The 23424-nt window shown below is 49.8% G+C and overlaps 1 protein-coding gene across 2 annotated transcripts in view; it reads right to left on the bottom strand.

Moving 5' to 3' along the window:
* The window catches only part of PTCHD1 (patched domain containing 1), a 33008-nt gene extending 13571 nt beyond the window's left edge, over positions 1-19437 (bottom strand). Inside the window, exons 1-2 of one of the 2 annotated variants that reach the window (XM_075033455.1) lie at positions 18699-19437; positions 6163-6823 (exon numbers count right to left, since the gene is read on the bottom strand). In XM_075033455.1, coding sequence (XP_074889556.1) covers positions 6163-6823; positions 18699-19049 — 1012 coding nt within the window. In that variant the 5' untranslated portion in view covers positions 19050-19437. Of the gene's footprint in view, positions 1-6162; positions 6824-8696; positions 8751-18698 lie in introns of those variants that run through there. The other variant, XM_075033456.1, reaches the window with a different exon arrangement.
* Between the last annotated feature and the right edge of the window lie 3987 nt (positions 19438-23424).

The following is a 23424-nucleotide window of genomic DNA, read 5'->3' as shown; positions in this document are numbered from 1 at the left end:
GGAAGATGGGCAAGAAGAGAAATTAAAAAAAAAAAACAACAACAAAATGGCAGAGGGGACACACTGGCGGGAGTGGGGAAAACAGGAGAAAAGATGAAGGAAGCTTAGGGAGACCAAAAGATGCAGAGAGCTAGGCAGGCATTGGGAAGGAGATGCCGTGGCCTGGAGCAGGGAGACGGGTGAGACCTGGTGGAAGAGGCTGCCAGGGATTGAAAACGGGATGGGCGAGACGGGAGAAAGGGGCAGGGAGAGAAGCCAGCGGAGGGAGGACACGCTTCTTCCCAGCACGAAGAGACGGCAGAGGGGCAGCCGGGCAGGGAGAGCGAGAAAACTGAGCTCGGGGAATAAAAGCAAGAAGGACTCAGTAAGCTTCACATTTTTATTAACTGACAGGAAAATCGGTGGAAAAGTACTATACAAAGTCAAACATTGGTGTGTGTTACCTTTGTGTGTGGACTGAAGGGCACTGGGGAGACCTGCGCGGGGGCTGGTTCTCTCTCTTTGAAACTCTCTATATGTAACCAGTGTTGACACTTCAGTTTTATTGAATATAGCAAACGCTTGGGTGCTTGATAGGGAGGATAATGAATGCTTTTAGGGCGTACAAATTTGGCATATGTTGCAATTCCCTGCCAGCATGTTCTTCCAGAAAACTGAAGAAGGAGCCGGGCCGGGCACTTTATGGGCACCAAGGTGCAGCTCCAGCGAGCCACATGTGCTGGTAAGTGCTGGGCCCAGCACCCTCTCAGGGTTTTTGCACTGGTTGTTACCTGCCCTGCTTGGTTTAGCTACCTGCTGCCTTTGTGGTCCCTAACCTTCAGCAATCCTCTCGCTCGCCCTCCTCTGCTTTTTCACTCCCATCACCAAACGCGCTGACCTCCCCTCTTCTGCTGTCTCCTAGTGTTTCCCTTCCGACCTTTTTTCCCAAGTGCCTCCGACCTCCGATCCCACCTTTGCTGGTCCCACTTGTTGCACCCCCCGTACAGATACCTCAGCCCACTCCTCCAACCAGCACGGCTCTCCCCCAGGCTAGCCATGTGCCAGATGCGCATCCAAAAAATTTGTGTTTCCGAATTGTGAGGTGCTCCTATGAGCCCTGGTACCTCCGCGCACCTCCCAAAGCGCTCCGCACCTCTCTCCCGCTCCTGTGCCCCCTCCTGCAGCCCCGTGCCGTCTCCTTCTCCCCCCGACTTTCCCCCCACCCATGACCGAAGCTCAGGCGGACCCTGCCTGGGTCCTGCCTGACACTGCTCCATCCCAGTCCTCCCTCCCTGGACCTGCTCCGTTGACCGTTTTCCCCTTCTCTCCTCCCAAAAAGGGCGTACGGATGTGATGGGAGGATGGAGGGAAGCGGTAAGAAGAGGTTTTCGCATTCGTCCCTGTTTTGCTGAGTTTCACCCCCGTTTTGCTGAGTTTCACCCAAGGCTGGCTATCGTTTCCATTTACAGCACGCTGCAAGCTCAAGCCGCTCTCGTAACCGCTAACTGGTTTTCCCCTGCCAGCATCGGCGGCTAAATATAAGCCCGTGGAGCCAGTCCTGCGTCCCTGCCCGTATCTGGCAGCGCCTGGCATTCCACCGCGATTTCACAGAGCCGATGCTTTTCACGAACTTGGCAGCTACAGAGAGCCGCCTCTCCCCGAATAAGCTGTAGGAGTTTCTGAAGGAACAGGAAACAGATTGCTAGTTTTCTCTTCAGTCCAAAGGGCAACGCTGCAATTTTCTTTTGAGTCCCCAAGTTAAATGCTGCGCTCCACCTCTGGGAAGTAAAAAAAGTCACGCCAAAAACTTGTCCAACAGTTTGTTTGGTAACACTGTGGGGTGTTTTTGAGGAAACTGGTTATTTTTTAAGGATTGGCAGTTATTAAACACCATTTAATGTGTAAGGGAAACTTATGATGAATACGTTAGCATCTGTGCCAGACCAAACATCTGTAGTTTTTAACGGAGCAGGCAAAAGGAAATCAGAATTTTCATTCTGCTTTTCAGCTGACACTATAAATCAACTATTTTAATTTCAACCAAATTGAAGAACTTAATTTTTTGGTTCTTAGGGTCAAAAATGGATAGCAAAGTATTCCACATGAACTAGACATGAGTAATCTTGTCCTTAAATTACTTGTTTACACACTGATAAATGCGGATGACAGTTTTAAAAAAACCACAGAGGCATATGCTAAGTCAAAATACACCCAGACGAACGGTGGGAGCCTGCCAAGTGTCATGGGTTTTAGGCTTCACTTTCACGTTAGAAGTACCCGTATAAATCCAGAGCTGAAGAAGACAAGTTCCCTGCTTGACTTGACAAGATACCCGTAGAGAAGAGCTGCTGCAGCCAGCCTGCCCTCCTCTGCTGGCTCGCCCCTGGCTTCAGTTTTGGCCATTCAGTTAGCAACCTGCAAGGGCTAACAGGAAACATGCCACTACGTAAAAATTGTCACGGTAGTGACATAGGCTACTTACAGTCATCAATGCCTGAGTTACTCTGACTTAATGAGTTACCTTTCGTGAACCGAGTTACAGTAACCTGCCTTAATTAAAGAGTAAAATAAATCAGAATAAACTACCACGAAGGTGATTAAACCCAACGCACAAAGTGTTTCAACCAGTATGTCATATTTAACAGGTGGGGTAGGCAAAAAATGTTCCTGTCTACACTTACACAGTTTGAGCTTAGGAGTGCAACTTGGTAAGCCATGGTAATTCAATAACTTCAAACTGTCCTACTGATGCAAAAGCTAAGGATTCAACACCTACAGAGGCTGGTACCCTTCACCATGGCTTGTTTGCTCTTGGAAATGGCTGATGCAGAAGGGATGCCACAGAAAACAGGATGAATGAAATTGAACATTACAGAGCACATTGAATGGACTATTTTGCAGACATACTGCCTAAATTATTCGAATGGCCTTGTGGCTGGACAAACTACTTGAACTATTCAAAGAGTAATTCTTGAAAATATGAAAAAGTCGGTAATTGCAAAACATTGCCGACCAACTTTAGTCAATGCGTCTTGGAAAGGCAGTGATGGTCTCAAGATGAACTTAATGAAGAGGAGAAATGGTGTGAGATAAACAAGCTACAATTCAGCAAGGATAAGGGCAAACTTCTGCATGCTGGTTGGAATAACTGATTGTGCAAACAAGGTAGAAAGTGGCATGAAGGATCCGTGAATTACCACGTGCCACCAACCAAATGCCAACCATTTCGTACCGCTGAGAAAAAAATGAATGTCATATGGGGATGTATGAACAAGAGTGCCATATGCAAGATGTGTGAAATCATCCTCCTACTCTACTTGCTGCCGAAAGCCTCAGCCTGAATCCTGCGCCCAGATTTAGGCACTGCACTCCACAAAGATGTGGAACGGCCAAAAGCAAGAAGATTGCTGGAAGTCTGGTAGGCAGAGTCTGAGGAAACCTGGGATGAAAGGGAAGAGGACCGGGCAAGTAAAAGTGGTCCCAAGTATGCAAAGAAAAAGAAAATAAACAGTTTTCCAGATGCAGTAGATAAAAAAGGACAGCTGAATTGCAAAAGGGGAATTGAGGTTAGACATGATGCAACTGCCGTAGCGGTAGTGCAGGCAGACAGAGGGGGAAGCGGCCCAAAGAGGAGACAAAGTGCAGGGCGAGAAGTATCTGTCAGGAAAGACGTCATCTTGTCCTGTGGCAGAGGGCAGATGATGTCTGGAGAGTGTCCCCCCCCCCGGCCAGCTCCGCGATACTGATGAAAAGTTAAAAATCCTCACCTCCTATAAACCGGGGAAACTTCATTAATGATTTATAGCAGTAAAGGGGCCTTGCCTGAAATGTGTCCAGTGTAATCATTTTTTCTATCTAATTTTTGCTTTTAGCCATGAGATTATGAGTAATAGCTACGGGGCTACAATGTTAGCCAGAAATCCTTTAGCTTTCTAAAGGTCAGTTAATCTGTGATCTAATCTGATGGTCACTGAAATTAAGTGGAAGCAGTTCAGCGGGCTATAATGGAGGGTGGTTTGTGTCTCTAGCCCTCAGTTACCTTGGGTTAAGCCATCCTTTATAAGCAAAACAACATACAGGCATGAAATAAATTTTGAAACGCATGCTGAATCCTGTTGTACTGCAGGGAAAAAAAGGACACCCTGCCTTTCTAGCTATCTGCTGGTTTAAAACAGTTCTCATTAAAAAATCCAGAACATCTTCAGTGCCTTCTGTTCACCTGTTGATATTCCTGTCCCTCAGGAGATTTTATGCGGGTGGGGAAGCAGGCAAGATTCACACAAACTTGGCTGCTCTGCCTTGACTTGTTCACAGTGAGAGCTGAGCTGCATATTTGAAACTTACTCCTTTTAAGAGTGGAATACTTCAGCTAAGCAAGACCAAAAAAAAAAACCCACTAAAAAAAAAAAAAAAGGAAAAGAAAAGCAGAGTTGGTTATACAGCTCGGCAGTTAAAGGAGCACTAAAATAGAAGTGTGAAACTTTTCATAGTTATCTGTAAGTCTTAGAGGATTTCAAGTCTCAGCATAGTCACTATTAGCGAATTAAAGATCTGAAAGGTTGTCTCAGCGAGCAGATGCTTTGATCCCTAAACAGAGCTAGTATTTCCTATTTTTGAGTCGCTTTCCCCAGGTACTTTCATTTCATATGGCTGCACTTCAGACTGCTTTTCTACTACTCTTGCAACACATCTGGAAATCCCCTCCTATGTAATATTATATGCAATGTACACTACTTAATTTGAGGAACTGAATTTTATAATACATGCACAGACATAAAAACCCACAAAAGAAAGCAAAGAGTCAGGTCAGAAAGCTAGCCGCCTTTTGACTCTGACTTTCTCATGCTGCATTTCCTCTAGATTATGATACAGTTTAATTTTCATGGATGTCATCTGAAAATGAGAGCCGATATAATGTAGCTGAATCCTCTTTGTCACCGAATATATTCTGGACGTTAACTGGTAGCGCGATGCACTGAAGCATAGTCTTTAATTAAAGTGCAACAATACCACAGCTACAGTATGGGCACGGCATAGGAACCTGGCGCTGGATATGAAGATAGCTGTGCCGAACGTTTCCTACCACTACACGATGTGAGTAAGTCAGCGGAGACACTCTTACACTTGAAACCTGAAGTATTACTGAGCACTGATTTTCAGCTGGGGAAGCTGCGATCCAATCAATGCATGTATTATTCTCCACAAATGAATAATGGCGTGAACGAGGACATATTAAACACCTACAGCGCACAAAGCTTTTCACACTGGTTAGGAACCAAACACAAACAAAGAGGCTGCGAACTCTCCGGAGCTCTCCTTTTGTCTCCCGTGAAGTCCTCCTGCCTGTTTGGATAACAGTGCGCGGCATCCCCACAAACACCCTGGTGCCAACAGGAGAGGGCACTGATTTCGGGTCGGGAGCAAGCTGACCGCCCTTCTCTCCTCCTCTTTCTTTCCTACCCTCGAGGAAAACCAAACCAAACCACCCCGTACCCCACAGCGAGCGTAGGCGGTGCAAAATCCGGGGAGATGAAGACGTCTCTGCCAGCACCAGAGCCAGGGATGCGCTGGCACACACCGGACGGGTCCGTCCCTGACCGGGGGAGGCAAAACCCTCCACCCCAGGGCTGCGCAACCCTCCCTACGCTTGCTCAGCCGACAGAGGGGCTTCAGGGGAAACACAACCCAAAACAGACCACAGCCCTTATCCCGCAGACAGGCGCCTGCCAAGCCGGGACAGCACGGCTCCGCTCTCCGAAGGAGCCAGCGCTCTCTAAGCACCCAACGCGCACGGTCCCTTTCGTTTGCCGGCACAGCCGACGCTGCCGTTGTGGCACGGGGAACCTCTGCGAAGGTTTCCCTCCAACGCCGGCCACGAAAACCAGAACGAAACATCCAGAAAAGCAGCAGCCGGGCTCCCCCTCTGCTCGAGGCACGGCATTCGCGCGTCCTCGTTCCTCGCTACCGCGCGGGCATCGCATCCTACGGCAGGGTGCTATGCCAGACCGGAGCCCCAGGCGTGATTTTAATGTCCCGGCGCAGTACAAACGGTTTAGGAAAAGATTGGGCAGCGTTGCAGGGGAGGAGGCACCGGGAGCCATGCAGCGCGGCTTCTCTGCTTGCTGGGAAATGCGTCAGGGAGGCACAAACACACAAAAGAGAGAGGAGACAGGAGATAGTTACCTAACATGACGAAGGGGATTCCCAGGAAGGTGGAATTGTATTTCCCACCAGTGAGATTGATGATCCCAGCTGCAGTCAGGGTGGCAAGGGTCACGGTCAGCAATCCCAGCAGGCCAAGCCAGGGTTTGCTGCGGACACAATCCTGCATGGAGCAGCAGAGAATGGCCAAGGTGACCACAAGGACCAAGCTTGTGATCAGGTAGCGTTCTGACACCCTGCTCGTCTTCTGGAAATCCTCCTTCAGCGAAGAAGAAGTGAAAGGATACATTTTCACTTTCCTGTTGGATTTCTGGAAAAGTTCAACAGTGTCACAAAAAATGGATTCCCACTTCTCTGCCACCATGTCATTCAAGGAGTTGATTGCCTGCAAGTAGTAGGTGAGCTGAATGGCTTCTGCAGACTTCACCCGGTCTTTGCTGTGCACAGTAACCCCACCAAGCTGATGCCCGTTATATACTTCCCTGCCATCCTTTAAGTGAGTAATCGGATAAGTGATTGCAAAATTAGTTCGATTAGAAGAACGAGCGGCCTTTAATTCCTCCAGTACATGCACTATGTCGTCCACTATGCATGTCTTGTCATTGTTCAGGATACATATATGGGCAAACGTGTAATTGAAACCAGGTCTTTGAACTTGGATCCTGGTCACAGCAGAGTGCAACTACAAGGGAAAGAGAAATCACACACGTTACTCATCAATTCATCTCGCACAGTAGCAGCCAGAACAACAGCGTCTCCTCACCTCCGTCCCTTTCCTATTCGATCTAAGCAACGACAACAAAAGTTCTGGTGACTGCAGTATTAATAGCACGCTCATTGCAAAAAAAAAAAAAAAAAGGAAACATGCATTAAAATAGCAGTATTATTCCCCTACGTCCTTTGCTGGTTACTCGGGTGTGCTGTGACTTGCATCTGTGCCATGGGCATCTGCCGCTTGGCCTCTCTAAATAAGCAAACTCAAAAGTTCCGCGCCTCCACTTTCATGCGATCTGGGCGAATGTAAAAGCGAGAGCTACAGCCCGACCGTGTCCGGGGATGCCGTCGTGCTCGGGATTGCCAAATTCCTCTCTCGACAGATAAACTTCAGGTGCAGAAGAGGACCGTGACCAGGGGTGCTGCCTGTGCGGGATGTGCTGCCCGCCCAGCAGCGGCAGGGGACTGGGACTCACTGGGAGTAAAGGGCAGGTCACAGCTGGACGACCTAAGCATGGAGATTGTCCGCATAGCAGGAATAAAATGGCTGGCATCAATGAATTTGCCCTCTTTTCCCCTCCGTCTTTCCCCCATCAAATCCTCAGCAAATGCGAGAGCGGGAAGCAATGGCAGAGACTGACACTGGTTTTCTCTTCCTCTCTCTGAGAGGTTCTGCTAATTGGGGTAGGCCCCCTAATTTTAGGGCCTGCAGGTTATTACTCCTTATTTTTTTGTCTAGCAGCTCTGAGTGCAGCCTCCTTTGTAAGTTGTTTTGCATCCTTCTGAAATTTGCCATGCCTGAGCTCTAACCCAAAGTGCATTCCCTCATTTTTGAGCATCAGAAGGACAGAAAAATTACCCTCGTCTTGAACAAATATAGAAAACCCTTGCAACTTTTTCTGAATTCCGCACAGCCTGGTCGCTCGGGCGGCCACGTCTGCTGTCATGGGGGGAGCAAATCACCGGGTCTGCTCCAAGGAACTGCGCGGATTTATCCTTCGGTCCCTTTTACACCGAGGGGAACGGTCGTAGGAGCATTGCAAAGGTGTGGTAACAAAAGGAGGGTTGATAAAAGAGAAGGAGAAGCCGTCCTTCACCTGCAAAGCAGGGACACCACAGCTCTTCCAGGGAGCTGAAGAGCCAAATTAAGAACGACTCTAATTTCTTTTCCTTCAACAGTGAAAAGTTATTTTCTGCCTTCAGATTTTGAGCAAGACACAGAGAACTGGCTACAGGGACACGATTCCTTTTATTTCTACTTGCACATGCTGTTTTTCACTGTAATCCAAAGAGGGCAGGAGGCTCTTATGCCCAGTAAAGAGGCTGGGATTAGGTGATATTTAATGGAACTGGCTCATTGCTGAAGACAAACACTGATTAAAAAAATAGAAGATAGGGTACTCGGGAGCAGTACAGCTTATATACTCATCTGGTGGCAGTGGACAAAACATCTAATAATCATGGCTAAAATCCTGCGTCTGCTGAAATTAAATAGTCCTAGTTACTTTTGCGTGGTATTTTGGATGTATTTGCAGAAAAAAACCCATTAATATGATACTATGAATCTGATGATTGTTTTGTGATTACATTGCATAATCTGTGATGGGTATAAATTTAGTTATGTTGCATCCGTTCCTCAGGATGATGACATGATACAGGCAAAGATTACAAAATTCCTGTATTCTCATCTTCTTTCTCTAGAAGCTTGGGGGTGTATTTTTCCACATTTGAGTAGTTTTTATTTTTGACAGAACAACAGTTCAATATTGACATTAGAAAGATAGGTTTGAGAAATGAACTGAACCAACAAATGTTTTCACAGTACTGCGAGAACACAATACCTGGCCATGGTGAGAAGCAAAATTCCCCATCGTGGTGGGAGAACAAATAACTGTCTCTGCAACAGATTAGGGGCTTTCGCACAACTTTCTGCTGAAACGAAACAAAAGATTTGCAGGCACGTGCCAAAGAAATGAGCCTGTATGGGGAATTCTTCCCGTCTTTCCAGTTTGCATCTGCAAAGCTCCACTTTGCAAGAGCTGTTTTGGGGTACAAATTCAAATGTATGTCATTACAGTTTGGGGAAAATGCCCTGATTTACTGAATCAAAGACAGATACCTGATTTTAAATTTTTTACAGTGGCAGCTAGTGTATGGTTTTACAACGGTGGTAAAATCAGATGTCACATAATGCAGAACAGCTGAGGACAACTGGGAGGACTAGAAGGAATTTCCTGCCTATATTAGACTCAATACAACTCCTTCAGAGAGGATCCATCGAGTGACACGATGCAGAAGAAACTAAACTGTCACGAAACTTTTATCACACAATGTGCATTGCTATTTACCTACCCTGCCTCACTGCTGCATTTGCTTCCTTCTCCCTCTGAAGCACTTTCTTTTAATATTTAGGTTATAAAATAACCTCATCTGTCGCAGCCGTTACTTCATCTCTAGTGAAAAGGCTAGAAGCTAAATGTCATACCCAAAATACTCATTTCTTCTTGGAAATGATCATTACAGGCTCGGGAGCCCGTTCTGCGGCGGTGGCCCCGGTGCTTCTTGCGAGGTCATGCCGGGCTGGACCGGGTACGGCGTGGGGGGGACCTGCCCATCGCACCTCCCCGCGATGGGGCTTTGGGGACCGGAGGGGAGCGGGCAGCCAGCTCCGCGTCCTGGCACGTCCCGGCAGCTGAGCGGCCCCCCCCCGGAGCTGGCTGGAAGCTCGTGCGGTTTAGAGGAGCTACGAGATGTACCCCGAGCTTTGCCAGCGGCCACAATGTTCAGTCTCGAATTGAAGGCAGACAGCCAAAGAGGAGAAAAAAACCTGCCATCCCCTCCATCCCACCAAAGTACGCCCGGCACCGCCCCAGCGCGCCCAAGGATTCAGCTCCGGGAAGCCTGACTCAGACTTTTCATCCTCAAGACAAACGCATCGCTTTTTACCTGCTTTTTCAGACCAGATCCTAGGAACCTCGCGTCCAGAGCCCCGGGTGACTGGCTTCCACAGAAAACAGAAGGTCCGACAGGTTACAAGGGCACGTCCTACGAGTTCGAGGGATTGCACGCGCCGCAATTTGGCTTGCCTGCGGTACACCAGGAGGTCCCGCAGAAAACTGCGGTTTGTTAACAGGAGATGGGAAAGGCTGTTGCGCGATGGGGACAACATTAGCGAGACGCTAACGCTTATTGCAGTCCTCAGCGCAGTGGATTTTAATAGCAAGTAACCATATTCTGAATAAACCTGGCACCTAGTACTGGGACAAACGACTGACCACCGGTTTCTCATTTATCCAGCTGTTTTCTTATCCCTACCGAGCCTATTAGGAGAAAGGGAGATTTAAAGGAATAACAAAAGCTGAATGAATGGTTTTTCTTGAAGGAAGACAAGCACTGCTTGCTCACTGCTCACAGCTTTTCCAGCTAGCTAACGGTGCAAGGAACCAAAAAAGCGGTTTACTGCTGCGATGCCAGAGCACTGCAGCGTGAGAGCTGCACGGCATCGCCTAAGCTCCCTTGGCACGGTGGCACACTGTCCCTGAAAGCGCTCAGGCACAAAACAGTAACTTCCACCTCCCCCTTTCAGTGCCGTTTAAACAGGGACCATCACTTGCGATTCCCCTCTCCTTTCCGAAAATGGTGGTTATGTGTGTCCCGTGCCATGCCAGAGATTTCCAGAACAGCGTTTTCTCTTCCTTCAGCCTTTAGCCATTTGTATTTGGTAACATCTTGGTCTCGGCCTGAGTACCATGCTCACTCAGCTATTTATTTTAGACAGAGAAGAAAGATGGCTTCGACGGACAGACAAATCCCTTTCTGCAAATACCTCCCGTTGAGGGCTGCGTTGCTCTCGCCTCCACACCAAGCCACGTTTCAGCCTGTGGCGGAGCCGACAGATGAGAGGTGGCGAAATCGCCCTGCCCCGCCGGCTGGTTTTGCCCGTGGGCCCAGGAGGGGATGCCAGCAAGCAAAAGCTAAAATCCTTCCACTTATCCTGGGCCTCAGAGAGCCACGGCTGCAAAGATTTCTTCAAGCTGTTTTTGGCTGCCGGTCCTCCTACCTCTGCCATCAGCACAGGAAGGCAGGCACTGGGAACCAGAGCCGCCCCAGTAAGCTCAGTTTGGCTGCCCTGGGATGGCCAAGCCCCGCACTGGGCTCTGCGAGACAGCTCTACCCCGTACGGAGCTTGGCACAACTTTCAGCACTGGCAGCAAAGCTCAACCTGAAGGCAAAGGGGTTGTACTTGGAGACGTCTATTCAGGACCGAAAGGAAAGCTTGATTTTATTCTTAAGTCCGTGCAAAAGATGCAAGGAGCTACAAAAAGGGGAGAGGAAAACCTCCAGCCCCTTTGCTTTGTTGAGAAGTCCTTTCTTTAATTCAGAAGTGAGCAGGTATTACCGGAATTCTGTCAATTTAGGCAGGTAACACAAAAGTCTGCAGCCTCCCTGTGAAGCAAACAGATCCCATCGCAGCAGGGAGGGGTTAGAAACTGCTGATTCATTTGCAAAATGGCCCAATCCCCGAAATCCTTTAAGCCCACGTTACGCAACCTGCTACCCCGATCAAAGCTACGGGCAAAGGGGACGAGGCACGAGGACCCGGCGATGGCCACCGGTGTCCCAGACAAGTGTTGCCTTGCTGGCGGCACAGCTTTGCTCCCAGCGAAACTCCATGGCGAGAGCGACAGCGACCCACGAACAGGACGCTTCACTCTTGCCAAGCTCCTACTCCCAGCTCGCAGAAAGGCATCCCGACTCCCGTGGGAGCCGGACTGGAGTCGCAGCCGCCGTTTTTAATGTTAAGGATGTGCACAGCTACCTCCTGCTTATCATACATACCGCAAAAATGTGTTTGGTTTTGCTGCTGAGCACTGATGTGCGGTGTTTTATAGGGGACATCGCTCATCGTAAGGACTTGATTATGCTTTGTTACTTGACATACAGTCAATGAATGGCCAACTAGACAAAATTAGCCAGATATACAGATGTCCTCCCAAACTGTGAATGATTTGGCACATAGAGAGACATGTTTTACTCACAGGAGTAAGATCTTTGCAATGCCATATTACTTGTTATTGTCGTTGCTATTATTTGACTCTATTCAGTCTTCCAGTCTATGGCTGATGGTTCAAATTAAAAATGAGCTTCACTCTAGTCAGTGTTGCCAACTCTTACAATTCTTTTTACTGTCATTTTCACCAAGTCTGGTTTTTCTCTGAGCCTTGGAGCCTGAAGTATTGTGATTTTTTTTTTTTTTTAAATCTCAGCTTTCATTAAAGAAAAAAAATAATGTCTGATCTCATGGTTATGGAGGAAAGGCTGAGAAGGCTCAAAAATAAAGTGAAGAATGAACTCACTAGCTATTACTGCTTAAAATCTCATCACTGTTTTGGGTTCAAGACTGAAAAACTAGAAAGCAGGAGGAAGACAATGATTTTAAATATAGGCTTCATTTTCATGTGAAGCTGGTTTACTCTTTTGGTAATTTTTACAGGTAACTTGTGCCAAGGAAAACAAAGAGGAGAAAAAGCCCTTAATGGATAGCTATAAATTTCTCCACTTTTGGTATGATCTCAGTAATCTCTGGCATTTCATATCTTTGCAGAGAGCTTTTTTATTCACTTCAAGAGACGGCCTCAGTCAAAACGTAAAAGGGTTATGAGGGAGAAAAGACTTCCACAGCTCCCAGCTTAATTCACGAAAGAAAACGCTGGAAAGAAAACAGATCCTAATGGCTCAGGATAAACTTTAGAAGTTGCAGCTGGAGAGCCTGTGGCAAGAATTGCTATGGGTAGCTGGGCTCTTTTTCTAGCAGTCCTACAATCGGGTTTCCTGAAGAGACCCAAAGATACTAATTATGCAAACTATGTCTTTTTGCAACTGATTTTTTCAGCTGTCCAAAGCACGGTGAATTATGTTTTCTCCAAACAATTTTCATGTAAATAAAATCTAAAAATTGTTCGAACTACAAGCCATCAACTGTGGGACAACTATTAGTGCTCCAAGTGGCAGATGTGACTGCATTTACATTTCCATCTGCCTTCTTGGTAGCTACAGAAAATTGCTAGATACGATTTTTCTTTTCTGATCTGAAGTGGAGAAGCTTTTCTAATCAATACCATCTTAATTCTGACAATCGCTCAGGTAATTCTACCTCAATTTGTCCCACCGAGAGAATCCCACTCCGCTTTTCGGGCCGATGGCTGCCGGAGGACGGGACGCCCGGGCAGCAGAAACCGCTCTCCGCAGCCCAGTGCGCAGCTCTGAGATGGATTTTGCACGATGGGGGGAAAAAAAAAAGAAAACTTCGCTCCCGCTCTCGCCAAGGGCTCCTCCAGCAGAAGGGCGACCGACGGTCCCTTCCTCGCTGCAGGGAAACTCAAAAGCTGCCAAGTCCGCAGCCCATCGCGTTAACAACCCGGCTCCTCCTTCTCCCTTCCAAGAGGAGAGAGGGGGTTCTCTGGCTGTAAACCCCAACTCGAAGGGCAGGACCCAGTCACAGCTTTTGGGAATCCCACCGGAGAGCCCCGGCCGCCCTCCTCCAGCCTTGCGGCACTGCCGCAGGGCGGTAGGGAAGCATCGCAACCACGGAGGGAGCCCCGTCCCAACCGGCGCTGCCGGAGCAAGGGCAGGGAGGTGGCGGGGACCGGCGGGATGCGGTCGTCATCCCAGATGCCGGCAACTTCGGGACTTCTGCTCCGGCCACTGGCCGGTGCCGGCGGGAGAGATCAAACCCTCTCGCTCGCAGGTACCACGGCGAGGAGCTGCTGCTGACACCGGGAGCTCGGGGGGGGTGTTGGTTTCTCGTCCACGCTTCCACGCTGTCCTTGCAGCGTGCTATTTATCTTCCTTCCTCCCTGGCTGTGCCCAGATCTTACCTGCGTATCTTAATTCTCATCTGTTTTCGCATAAGATACATTTTAGCCCTGCAGCATTGTGCTGCTATGACAACAGGCTTGCACTTCTGCTGCTTTCACACCCTTGTTTTTCTTGTGTTAGGACTCTTCCCCTCATCTTACAGCCTTGCTCTAAAGACATGACTTCATCCTTTTTTTTTTTTATAGCAGAATTCACTATTTGCTCTGTTGACTGTTTCCCTAGAAGTGTTTTTAGTGCCAGAGCTACCTCGAGAAGGTGGAGACCTACTATATCCATCGCTAGATCCACAGTTGACTGCCTGTGTCCAGGCATTTGGAAGTAGTCAAAGTTTTAAAATAAAGGGTACCTTGCGTTAGCCAGGATTGCGACAGACTGAGCTTTTGGCTCTGCTGAGCAACCAGAACCCGCTTCCACCCACTTTGAAAATAATGGCTTAAGCATGCCATGTTTGTGCAGCAAAGCAATTGGAAATACCACAGACATGGGAACATAAATATGGTTATTTCCTCCATGAGCTTCCTCACGTGTAGAGAGTAAGTGAGGAAATCCGGGAAGACCGTAGACAGAGCATGGAGGCACACACATAAACAGGGACTTAACAATTAAGGAGCAGAAAGAGGAAATAAACCCTCAACAAGTACGAGGTCTACAAAATTTTGAAGTTAAACTGTTTTGTTCTGCAGTAATCGGAAGTTAAGCAGTTCTTAAATAAATATGTCCTTAAGCACAAATACCCCATTTTACTATTTGCTTTGATGTTCAAACAGATCTTGAATCAGTTAGCTAGATCTACTGATGGCCAGTTTATATGAGAGGGGTGACATATAACCGCTGTCTGAAAATACACAGTTAGGAGAGGTTTCTTTAAAAAAAAAACAAACCCTCATCTACAGACTTTCATAGAGGCAAACTGCAAATACAATCCCCTTCAGTAAGGAGCCATGTTACATTTCAATCCCTTTTCATCTTTACGTCTTGTCATCTTAAGTGGAGTTTTTGCCAAAAAAATATTAGTACTGTGTTATTGTTATAAACACAATAACGTAAGTGGAAAAGAGGATATTCTTCTGCAAAAAAAAGGAAACCTTTCATTTAAAAAAAAAAGTCTTTTGTAGTATAACGCAGTTAACTCACTGTAAGTATAGAGGAATGAACAAGCTCAAAAGGATGGGTGTCTCAAATTCTGGCTAAATCAGAATGTATTTTCTAGGGTTCAAAAACCTGGCTAGGTCTGTATTTCCAGTGAGTCTGTATGCCTTCAACCTACCAAGCTTCTAGCTGCAAGTGGAAATACCACCACAAAATGGTAGGGGGCTGCTCTAACACTATTTTTAGGTGGGATTCTAGGCTTAGACGATTTCTACAGACTTTACATAATCATCTGAACTTCTGCATGATGATCCACACCAAATACCCCAAACATTTTTTGTTTCTCCAAGCACTTCTTGGAAATACAGGGGTAAAAGCACACTTTCTTCAGTTAGGTGTTTGTACTTCCTACCTCTGCCTCTCCTGAAAGAGTGAAATCTTGAGGAAGAAAGGTCCTGCACGCTGACAGCACAGGATGCCCGTGCCCTGGGCTCAGCTACAGAGCAGGTACAGCAGCGAGTAAAATTTCGTTATTGCCCTCCCACAGCATCTCGGTCTCAGGATGCATCTCTTGCGTATCTGAGACTCTATTGAGGCTATTTCTTGGATCATCTACTCAAGGCCAAAGATTCAGGATATGCTTAGGTTTCTCCCTTTCTTCTGCAAATGACTACGCCAGCTGGAAATGCAGCATTGGGATGGGAGGCCTAGAATGGTTTAAGCATTTATGGGGAGTTATGAGAACTATGGATGGAGATTTCTTTAAAAAAAAAAAAAGGAAAAAGGGTACTCGGCATCATCTCCAAGTCAAAACTATTATATAAGGCAGCCACACACCTCCCTGCTAATGAGCAGGAGAGACTTTGTGTGGAGCAGCTCGTACATTCAGCAAGACCTGCCGCTGTCGCGTGAGCAGCCAGCATCGCGCTGGCAGGTTCCTGCTGTCACCAGGGAGTCCTACGGCAGCTCCTGCTCCGGGAGCTGCCGCTTGAGATCCGGGCCGGAGACAGTCGTGAGCCTGAGCCCTCCCCTAAATCTCTTCCCAGTCAGCCAACAGGGTATGGTGCAGCAGTGAGTTTCTCTGGCTGATAACTTGCCCACGAGGAATTGCACTAAGCTAACCAGAGTGTTTTAGAGATGCCACCAGAGAAGTTATTTCATTAACTAACTAATTGATTAGGATGTTAGAGTGATTAACTTTTGACAGTACCAGCTGTGTTTCAATTGCAACTGCTCAGACCCCAAAACTTCGTATCCCTTTACTGCGGGGACAAGAATGGAAGCTGACTTGTGCCTCTGCCGAAACCAGAGGAAATCTTCTCCTTCCCTTGCCACGCGACTAGGGTAGCTGTGGCTCTTCAGGGCTTATTCCCTCCCCTCCTTGGCTGATGAGGTGGGATACGGCAGGTAAGGGAAGCAAGAAGAGATGCTGCGAGAGCAGCCGGCGCCTGCCTGGGGCGACCGTCCTCCTGGGTCTCCCATCCTCCTGGGTCTCCCATCCTCCTGCTCGTGGGTGCAGATGCAGCAACACCCACGCGGGAGGAGCCAGCATCCACCCTGACGCCTCTTCTAAAGCAAAACCTCTCCCTCGGGGAGGTCATCCTCCTCCAGAACGGGAAAGATAAGCAAACGGTGCCATGTAGGTTCTCTGCCCTGACTGTGCCTACACGGCAGCGTCTTTGGGAACGTAGGTGGGATTACTCCATGGTTTCACCCAGGACGCTTATTTACAAGCACAGTACTTTGAGTTGGTTGGCTCTGGACTGGGGCTGGGCTGCCTCGGCTCCCTTCTCCCCTTCATGCAACTCCATATATATATATATATACACACACACACATTATAGGATTTCATATATATATATATAGGAAAACCTTGATGGCCACCTTTCCCTTTCTCCTTCCCCCGGTGAGCCCCGTTGACACAGAACGATGTAGCCCTGCATCACCACGGATATAACAATATCGGGAGCTAGGAGCCCTCCCTCCTGTTTTGCTGTGCTTTGACCCACGGGGCTGTCCACAGGGTTGGATAGGCAGCTGCCTGAGCCTGGCTCTGCCCACAAACAGAAGAATAATTAGGACAAAGGACGTAATCTATTCTGCACAAGACATACTGGAATGAATTAGATAAGTAAAGAGTTGGAAATAATGCATCAAATATGCCTGACAATGTCAGATTAACAGTAAGAGTAAACAGTCAAATGGCAATGGTGCTCATTATCTCGCTAAATGAAAAATAATCATTTTGTTGGCAAATTCTGTCTATTAAAAATGAGGCAGCATTAAATACTGACAGAACTTTCTAAGTTATAGCTCTTCCGCTGATGTGATAAATCGTATGCAGAAGTTTGCTTGTGGAAAGATTCTGAGTACCATTTATTTGTGTGTCACTATGCTATTGATAAAACTACAGATCTCTAGAGAAAGCAGTAGAGAGAAAAAAAATCCATTACCATTATTATCCTATGACTGAGTAAATGTGCACATACTGGATGCAAATGCAATTCATGGTACAAGAAAATGAAGGAATGAAAATCGTCTCTCTGGAGTTTTCTCGTTCGCCAGTAACATTCCTGTTACTGTACTTAGTGAGTCGATGCTCATTAAATCTGTTTGCTGATTACCGTTGGGTAATATGTCAACAGCAAAAAAGGGAAAACATGAAATACTGAGTGGGTCTGTATGACAGTTCTGTATGTGGCTGCAGTGGAAATAAAATATAAATGAATCCACTGTAACAGTTATTTCCTTGTTTAGTAAAGAGTGAGGTCTCCCCAAATACAATAGGTATTTGCATCTATCTTCTCATTTTAGAAGAGACACTCCCTTAAGCTATTAAAAAGAATTAACATTGGCTTTTGTATGGGCTGACAGTCTGACATTCAAGGGGAGGGAAAAAAAAAAAAAAAAAAAAGCAATGCTGAGTCTCCAGGGTTTCCATAAGGCAACAGTGAAAACGTGCAGGACTGAGCTTGCCACACCTCTGGTTATTTGTAAATGCTCCTTTCCTTTTCCTTGGGCGAACTTGACCCCCTTAACACACAGTTTTTGCATCTGTCCTCCCTGTTTTTCCTTCCACGATTGTTCGCAACTACCAGCACCAGCTTCAACAAACGCAGATTTCCGACATGTTATGACATATAGTACGGCGAGATGTCCTGTTCGATTGTGACTCGCACGCTCCGTGCTGCTCAAGTGACAGGGAAAGATGCTGTCCGCTCTAACTTGAACCGGCAGCACAGGCTGCACCATGCCTGCAACCTACAGCTGAGCTGGGTTTTTCTTCATCTAACGAAACCAGCGTTTTCTGTGATGGTGGGTTGGGAGCGGAGGGGAAAAAAAAAAAAATACTACCCGCTAAAAATAATCAGCTGAGTTATGTCATTTGCCTTCATGAGCCGCGAGAAGGAGGTTTTTTGCTCCCTCTCTCCGGGCAGAAGTGCAGTCCAGATGCAGCAGCAGCCCCCAAAAGCATTCTTGGCAGCTTGGCGGCTTGGTACCTAACTGTTTTTGAAGTTTGAGTTTATCAAAGCCCGAGTCGCCTTAACTCGGGAGCACGACTGCAAGGCGAGTACGGAGGCACGGAAAAAAAAAAAAATCACTGAAGCAAGCAGCCTGCCCCTCTCGCTCACCCGAAGCAAATAAAACCAAACGAGGGAAACAAGAAAAAGACTGAAATAAAATAAAATAATAATAATAAAAAAAGGGCGAGGAGGGAGCGGGGGGGGGGGGCAGGCATCCCAACTGTTGCAGGGAGGTGACCCGGCGGCTGCGGTGGCGGAGGCCGGCACGCCACGGGTGGGTCGGTGCGGGGGGAACGGGCTCGGGGGCCCGGCGTGGGGGGGGGGGTTACGCCGGGGCTCGGCCGCGGTTACCTTGAGGATGAGATCGGTGTGGTGCTGGTCCAGCATGTTGGCCTTGCGGAAGGAGGTGATGATCACCCTGCCGTACCTCCCCGGCGTCTGCAGGTCGGAGTAGAGCCGGTGCTTGGAGCGGTTCACCGGGAAAAGGCTGTCCACCAGGTTCCTCTCGATCTTGGCCAGGCTGTGCGTGGGGGCCAGGAGGTGCTCCACGCTCTCCTCCACCTGGTAGCGGCTGAAGCTGGCCCCCAGCAGGATGGAGATGAGCACGGGAGCCGAGGCGAAGAACACCGGGTGGCTGGCGACGAAGTGGCCGAGCCGGGAGAAGGACGTCCCCAGCCCCCTGTGCAAGACCTGCCGCAACATCCTAGTGCGGAGGGCGCGCAGGGAGGGCGAGCGCCGCGCCGGGGCCCCCGCACTTTCCCCACGGCCCCCGCAAGACCATGGGGCAGCCCCGCCGGGGGGGGCCGCCGCCGCCGCCGCTCGTGTGCGTGTGCGGTGGGTGGGTGTGTGCGTGCTGGGGGGGGCGGCTCGGGCGTTCGTCCTCCTGCGACGCCGCCGGTACCCGAGAGGAGTTAGCCCGGCGCCTCGTTGCCTGACTTGCCAACCCGCCGCCGCCGAGCGGGGAAGCGGAGGGCGGGCGGGGGGGGGCAGCCCCGCCGCCGCCGCCGCCGCCACCGCGGCCCCTTCGCCGCGGGAAGGGGAAGGGGCAGGGGCAGGCGCCGCTCGCCGCTCCCCGCCCCCGCCCGCGGAGTTTGCGCGGGAGCGGGGCTGCCCGCAGACTGCTGACTAATCCCCCGGCCGCGGCGGCGGCGGGCGCGGAAAGCCCTCCGCGGCGTGGCGTGGCGTGGAGCGGCGCGGCTTATCCCCCCCCCCCCCCCGCGGCCGCCGCCGCCACGGCCGCCGCCGCCCTCCGCCCAGGGCCGCGGGGCCACGCCGGGCGGTGCCTCCCGCCGGGGCCGCCCCCGGGACACGCCCCGCCCCGCCCCGCCCCGCCCCGCCGCCACATCCCCGCCCCGCCCGCGCCGCCGCGTCCCGCGTGTGTGTGTGTATGGGTGTGTGTGTGCGTCCCCGCTCCCACCGTGGAGGGGGTGTTGGTGTGTTTTCGTGTGTGTGCGGGGGGGGAATTCGGCTCGGCGACCCGCCGGCCAAAAACCGTCCGGGCGCTTCCCCCGGGGGCGGGGGCGAGTCGCCACCCGGGGTTGCCCGACGGCGCGCCCCACGGTCCCGCCGCGCAGCCTAGCCGCGGCGGACGCCGGTAACGCGATCCGAGTGGGCATGTGCGGTTGCCGCACATGCCCATTAGGGGAAACCCGGCGCCGGCGGCGGGGCTGCCCCTCGTCCGTTTCGCGGCTCCACGTCGGGGCGGTAGCGTCCACGGAGCCGCCCCGGGCTGCCCCGGCAGCGCCCCGGGCGGGGACCGGCACCGGGACCGTAGGTACGCCGCGTCTCCGCGGGGACACTCACACACACACACGACGGCCTCGTCTTTAAGCAGGAATTGCCACTAAATGACAGAAACGAGCAGAAATGGTGGTGCCGCCTCTGGCCGTTGGCACATCGGGGCGCACCGGTCGCCACCGCTGCCAGCTGGCCCTGGCTGTTATTTCTCGAAGCAGAGGTGCGCGTGTTCGGAGCGCGGTGGTTTTACAAATCGGCCAAAAGGAAGTTTCTCTTTGACGGCCGTTACACCTGTTGCTGCGTGAAACAGCAGCAGCTCCTCGTTTTGGTTATCGATGGGCTGACAGTCATCCTCCCTTTTACATTTCAGTAGTGTCTGACCTAAGCTAATGTTTTGTCACGGGCGCTTCATGCACAAAACCTCCTTGACATCATTCCCGTCTCCTCGCTCGCAGCTAGGTCACGCAGCTTGAATGCTAAATCCCGTGTTTCACCGCTTCTAATGTGGCCAGCGAGAGAATGGCTTGATGGAGCAGAGCCGAGTGATGGCCAGCGAGGTCCTCCACGTCCCCTGGTTCTTCTGGGTTTTGTGCCCAAGACCGGGAAATGCTGCAGGCGGCACTCTGCCTTGCAGGGCCAGCGTGGCTGCATCTAGAGCGCCGGATCCGGGGATGCCGCAGTTTGTAACACGATGGTCCCCCTGCTCGGTTCCACTCCCACGGAGGTGCCTCCCCGCTGCTTGCATCAGTCCTGCATCAGTTTAAAAAAAATATATTATTTTGAATATAATTTGAGGAAAAACCTCCAAGATGGAAATAGAAGCAGAAGCACAGACACGGGAGAGGATGAGGCCCAAGTTTGGGTGAAGTTCGGTCTCAGGTTCGGACTCAGAGCCCGGGTCTCTTGTTTCCCAGCCCGGTGCTCTCCCCACGCTGCCCGTTTCCAGCTGTGCACAGGTCACGGCATGGGCTTAGTCACACTGTTGTACCTGAGGGGGAAACATCAGGACGCGCCTAGCGCTTTATGTCATTAGCGACGAGCAAAGAGCTTTTGTCATTGCTGCTGACAGTATTATCTGTGCTGATTTTTTTTTTTGGGTCTCCATTAAACATATTTTATCATTATTAAAAATGAAGGAGATTATTAATTGTTTCAGTAACCATCCAGCGGCTGATTTGCACTTCTCCAGGGTACCTCAGGAAAACGAGTTTGAGGACCTGACATCCAGCCCAGTTCTCAGCTCATTAACGCTGGGTAAGCTATAGGTGACCCCAGGAAGAATATATCCATTTCGCGGGGGCAGAGAGGAAAACTGATGTATCAGCAGTTCTGCTGGGTGTTCCTCTGCCTTCCCAGACCTGTGCCTGTTTTATTGCCTATTGTAACCAGCGTCAGACTGCAGTTAGCTGCGGTGGAAATGATGTCTTTCCAGAGGTAGTCACGGGTTTTCACCCCGCAAAATTCAGCTTCCCCTTGGCCCAGGGAATTGCCCTGCCTTTGACTGTGGGGTTGCCCATAGGGGAGGGACATATGGGGGTGAGATGTGAGGCAGCTCAGCTGTGTGTGCCGTAACCGCACCGAGTGAGAATGTTACAACGCTGCAAGTGTCCTGCGGATGTTACCAAACCAGAGGGGAAACCTTCTGCGTCCTCCTGACTCTGCAGGTAGTGAAGTCACCTCGTTACTGACCGGCACTGCTCTGGTACTCCAAAAATTGCCATCAAAACAGGCTTTGTGGAAATATGGTCGTCAGGAGCAGAGCAGCCAGAGGCCTCCCACGGTACTGCGAGGAGCAAAAGCATGGCTGAGCTCTCGCCTCTGGTGCAGGGGAAAGCTCCAGGAACTGGAGCTCTTGCCCGTAGCATGTGCCGGGCAGTCCGCGTTAACCTGCTGAGCGTTAACGTGCTCTGCCTATCTTTTGGAGGAAATGGAAGGGTAGGATTTCTATCACGTATACGTGCTACTCTGCTACAGCTCTGAATGGCACTTTACAAAATAGATAATGATGTCTCATTGCTCTAGAGAGTTTCCAAACTAAATTAAGAAGGGAAAGATGGGAAGAGATGACCATACAATGAGGTGCAGATGCTGGGAAGAGGGATAATGAGGGGGAGGACAATATGATTATGTCCTTTCAAAGCAAACGCCTCAGGGCAGCTACTTGTGGGGACAGAGTGTAAAAGGGAGATGGGGAAGACGTGACTCATAGAGACGGCATCTGCACAGGGTTCAGGTCTGCTCTCAAGAGCAGACCTGTCCGCCGTGAAACATTTGTTGACTCTCAGACCTGTGCAAAGAGACTGTGCTCAGGAGCTCTCAAGGCCAAACAGGTCCGGTGGCTTAGCAGGAGGCCATGCTGTCGTTCCCGGGGTCTGCAAGGCCGGGGTGGGTCAAGCACCCCACAGCCTGGGCCAGAGGGCTTTAGCTCTTTGCAAGCACAAGCAGGATGCTTTGGACACCCAGAAGCGAGCATCTCTCTATGCCTCTGCTCAAATCTTGTTACGATGGCGAATTTTAAAACTAATGTGAGAGGAAGAAGTGGACAAGGTTTTATTTAAAATAACCTCTTTCTCCTACCTCCCCCAAAGGGGTCCAATGAAAGGCAAAGCTGAGAGAAGTGATGGAGGAGGGGATTCCTGATGAGTAACTTCAGATGAGTGAAGAGGGCCTAGGGGAAAGGAAAGGTGGCAGGAGCAGCTGGGATGGCTGTGGGAGGTATGCAGAGAATCAGGATTTTGCATTGTTTAGTTAGGCATGAGGAACCAGAGAAGATATTTTAGGAGTGTGTGCAGGGGATTTAGTGCTGCGAATGGGGAATGATTTTTGCAACAGAGCACTGAGCAATGTGTGATGCAGGTTCCAGCTGGAGCTTGGAGAGAATGAGGTTACCCACAGTGAGGAGATGGGTAACAAAGACCTTTTTTTTTTTTTTTTAAAGGGAACTAAAAAGAAAATTTTCAAGGAGAGTGTAATAATTATGGCTGGATTCTTAAGGGATGCAAAACCTTTTTCACTGAAGTTCTCTGTGTTACGCTCATTTATACCTGCTGAAAGTCTGGCTGGTGATGTGCAAAGACATTGTGCTTTGTGCCAAGGGATCAAAACAACATGTGGCCAGCCCAGGATGGCGGGGGAGACCAGTAGCTCTCATTGCATCACCCGACTGAGCCCTGCTCTGTATTCCTTGGCCTTAGGTCTGGGACCTGGGCCAATGCCAGTTAAATTGGCGAGGGCACAGACAAGGTTAACGATAAAGTTAATCTCCCATTGCTGATTGGTGAGGGAACCTCACAACTTGTAGCTTTTGTCCGTGGGCAGTTAACAGAAAAGCAAAACAGAA

The sequence above is a fragment of the Buteo buteo genome, chromosome 8, assembly GCF_964188355.1.
Source record: "Buteo buteo chromosome 8, bButBut1.hap1.1, whole genome shotgun sequence".
Lineage (NCBI taxonomy): Eukaryota > Metazoa > Chordata > Aves > Accipitriformes > Accipitridae > Buteo > Buteo buteo.
Note: the sequence above shows the minus strand (reverse complement) of the source record. Positions and strands in the feature narration are given on the sequence as shown.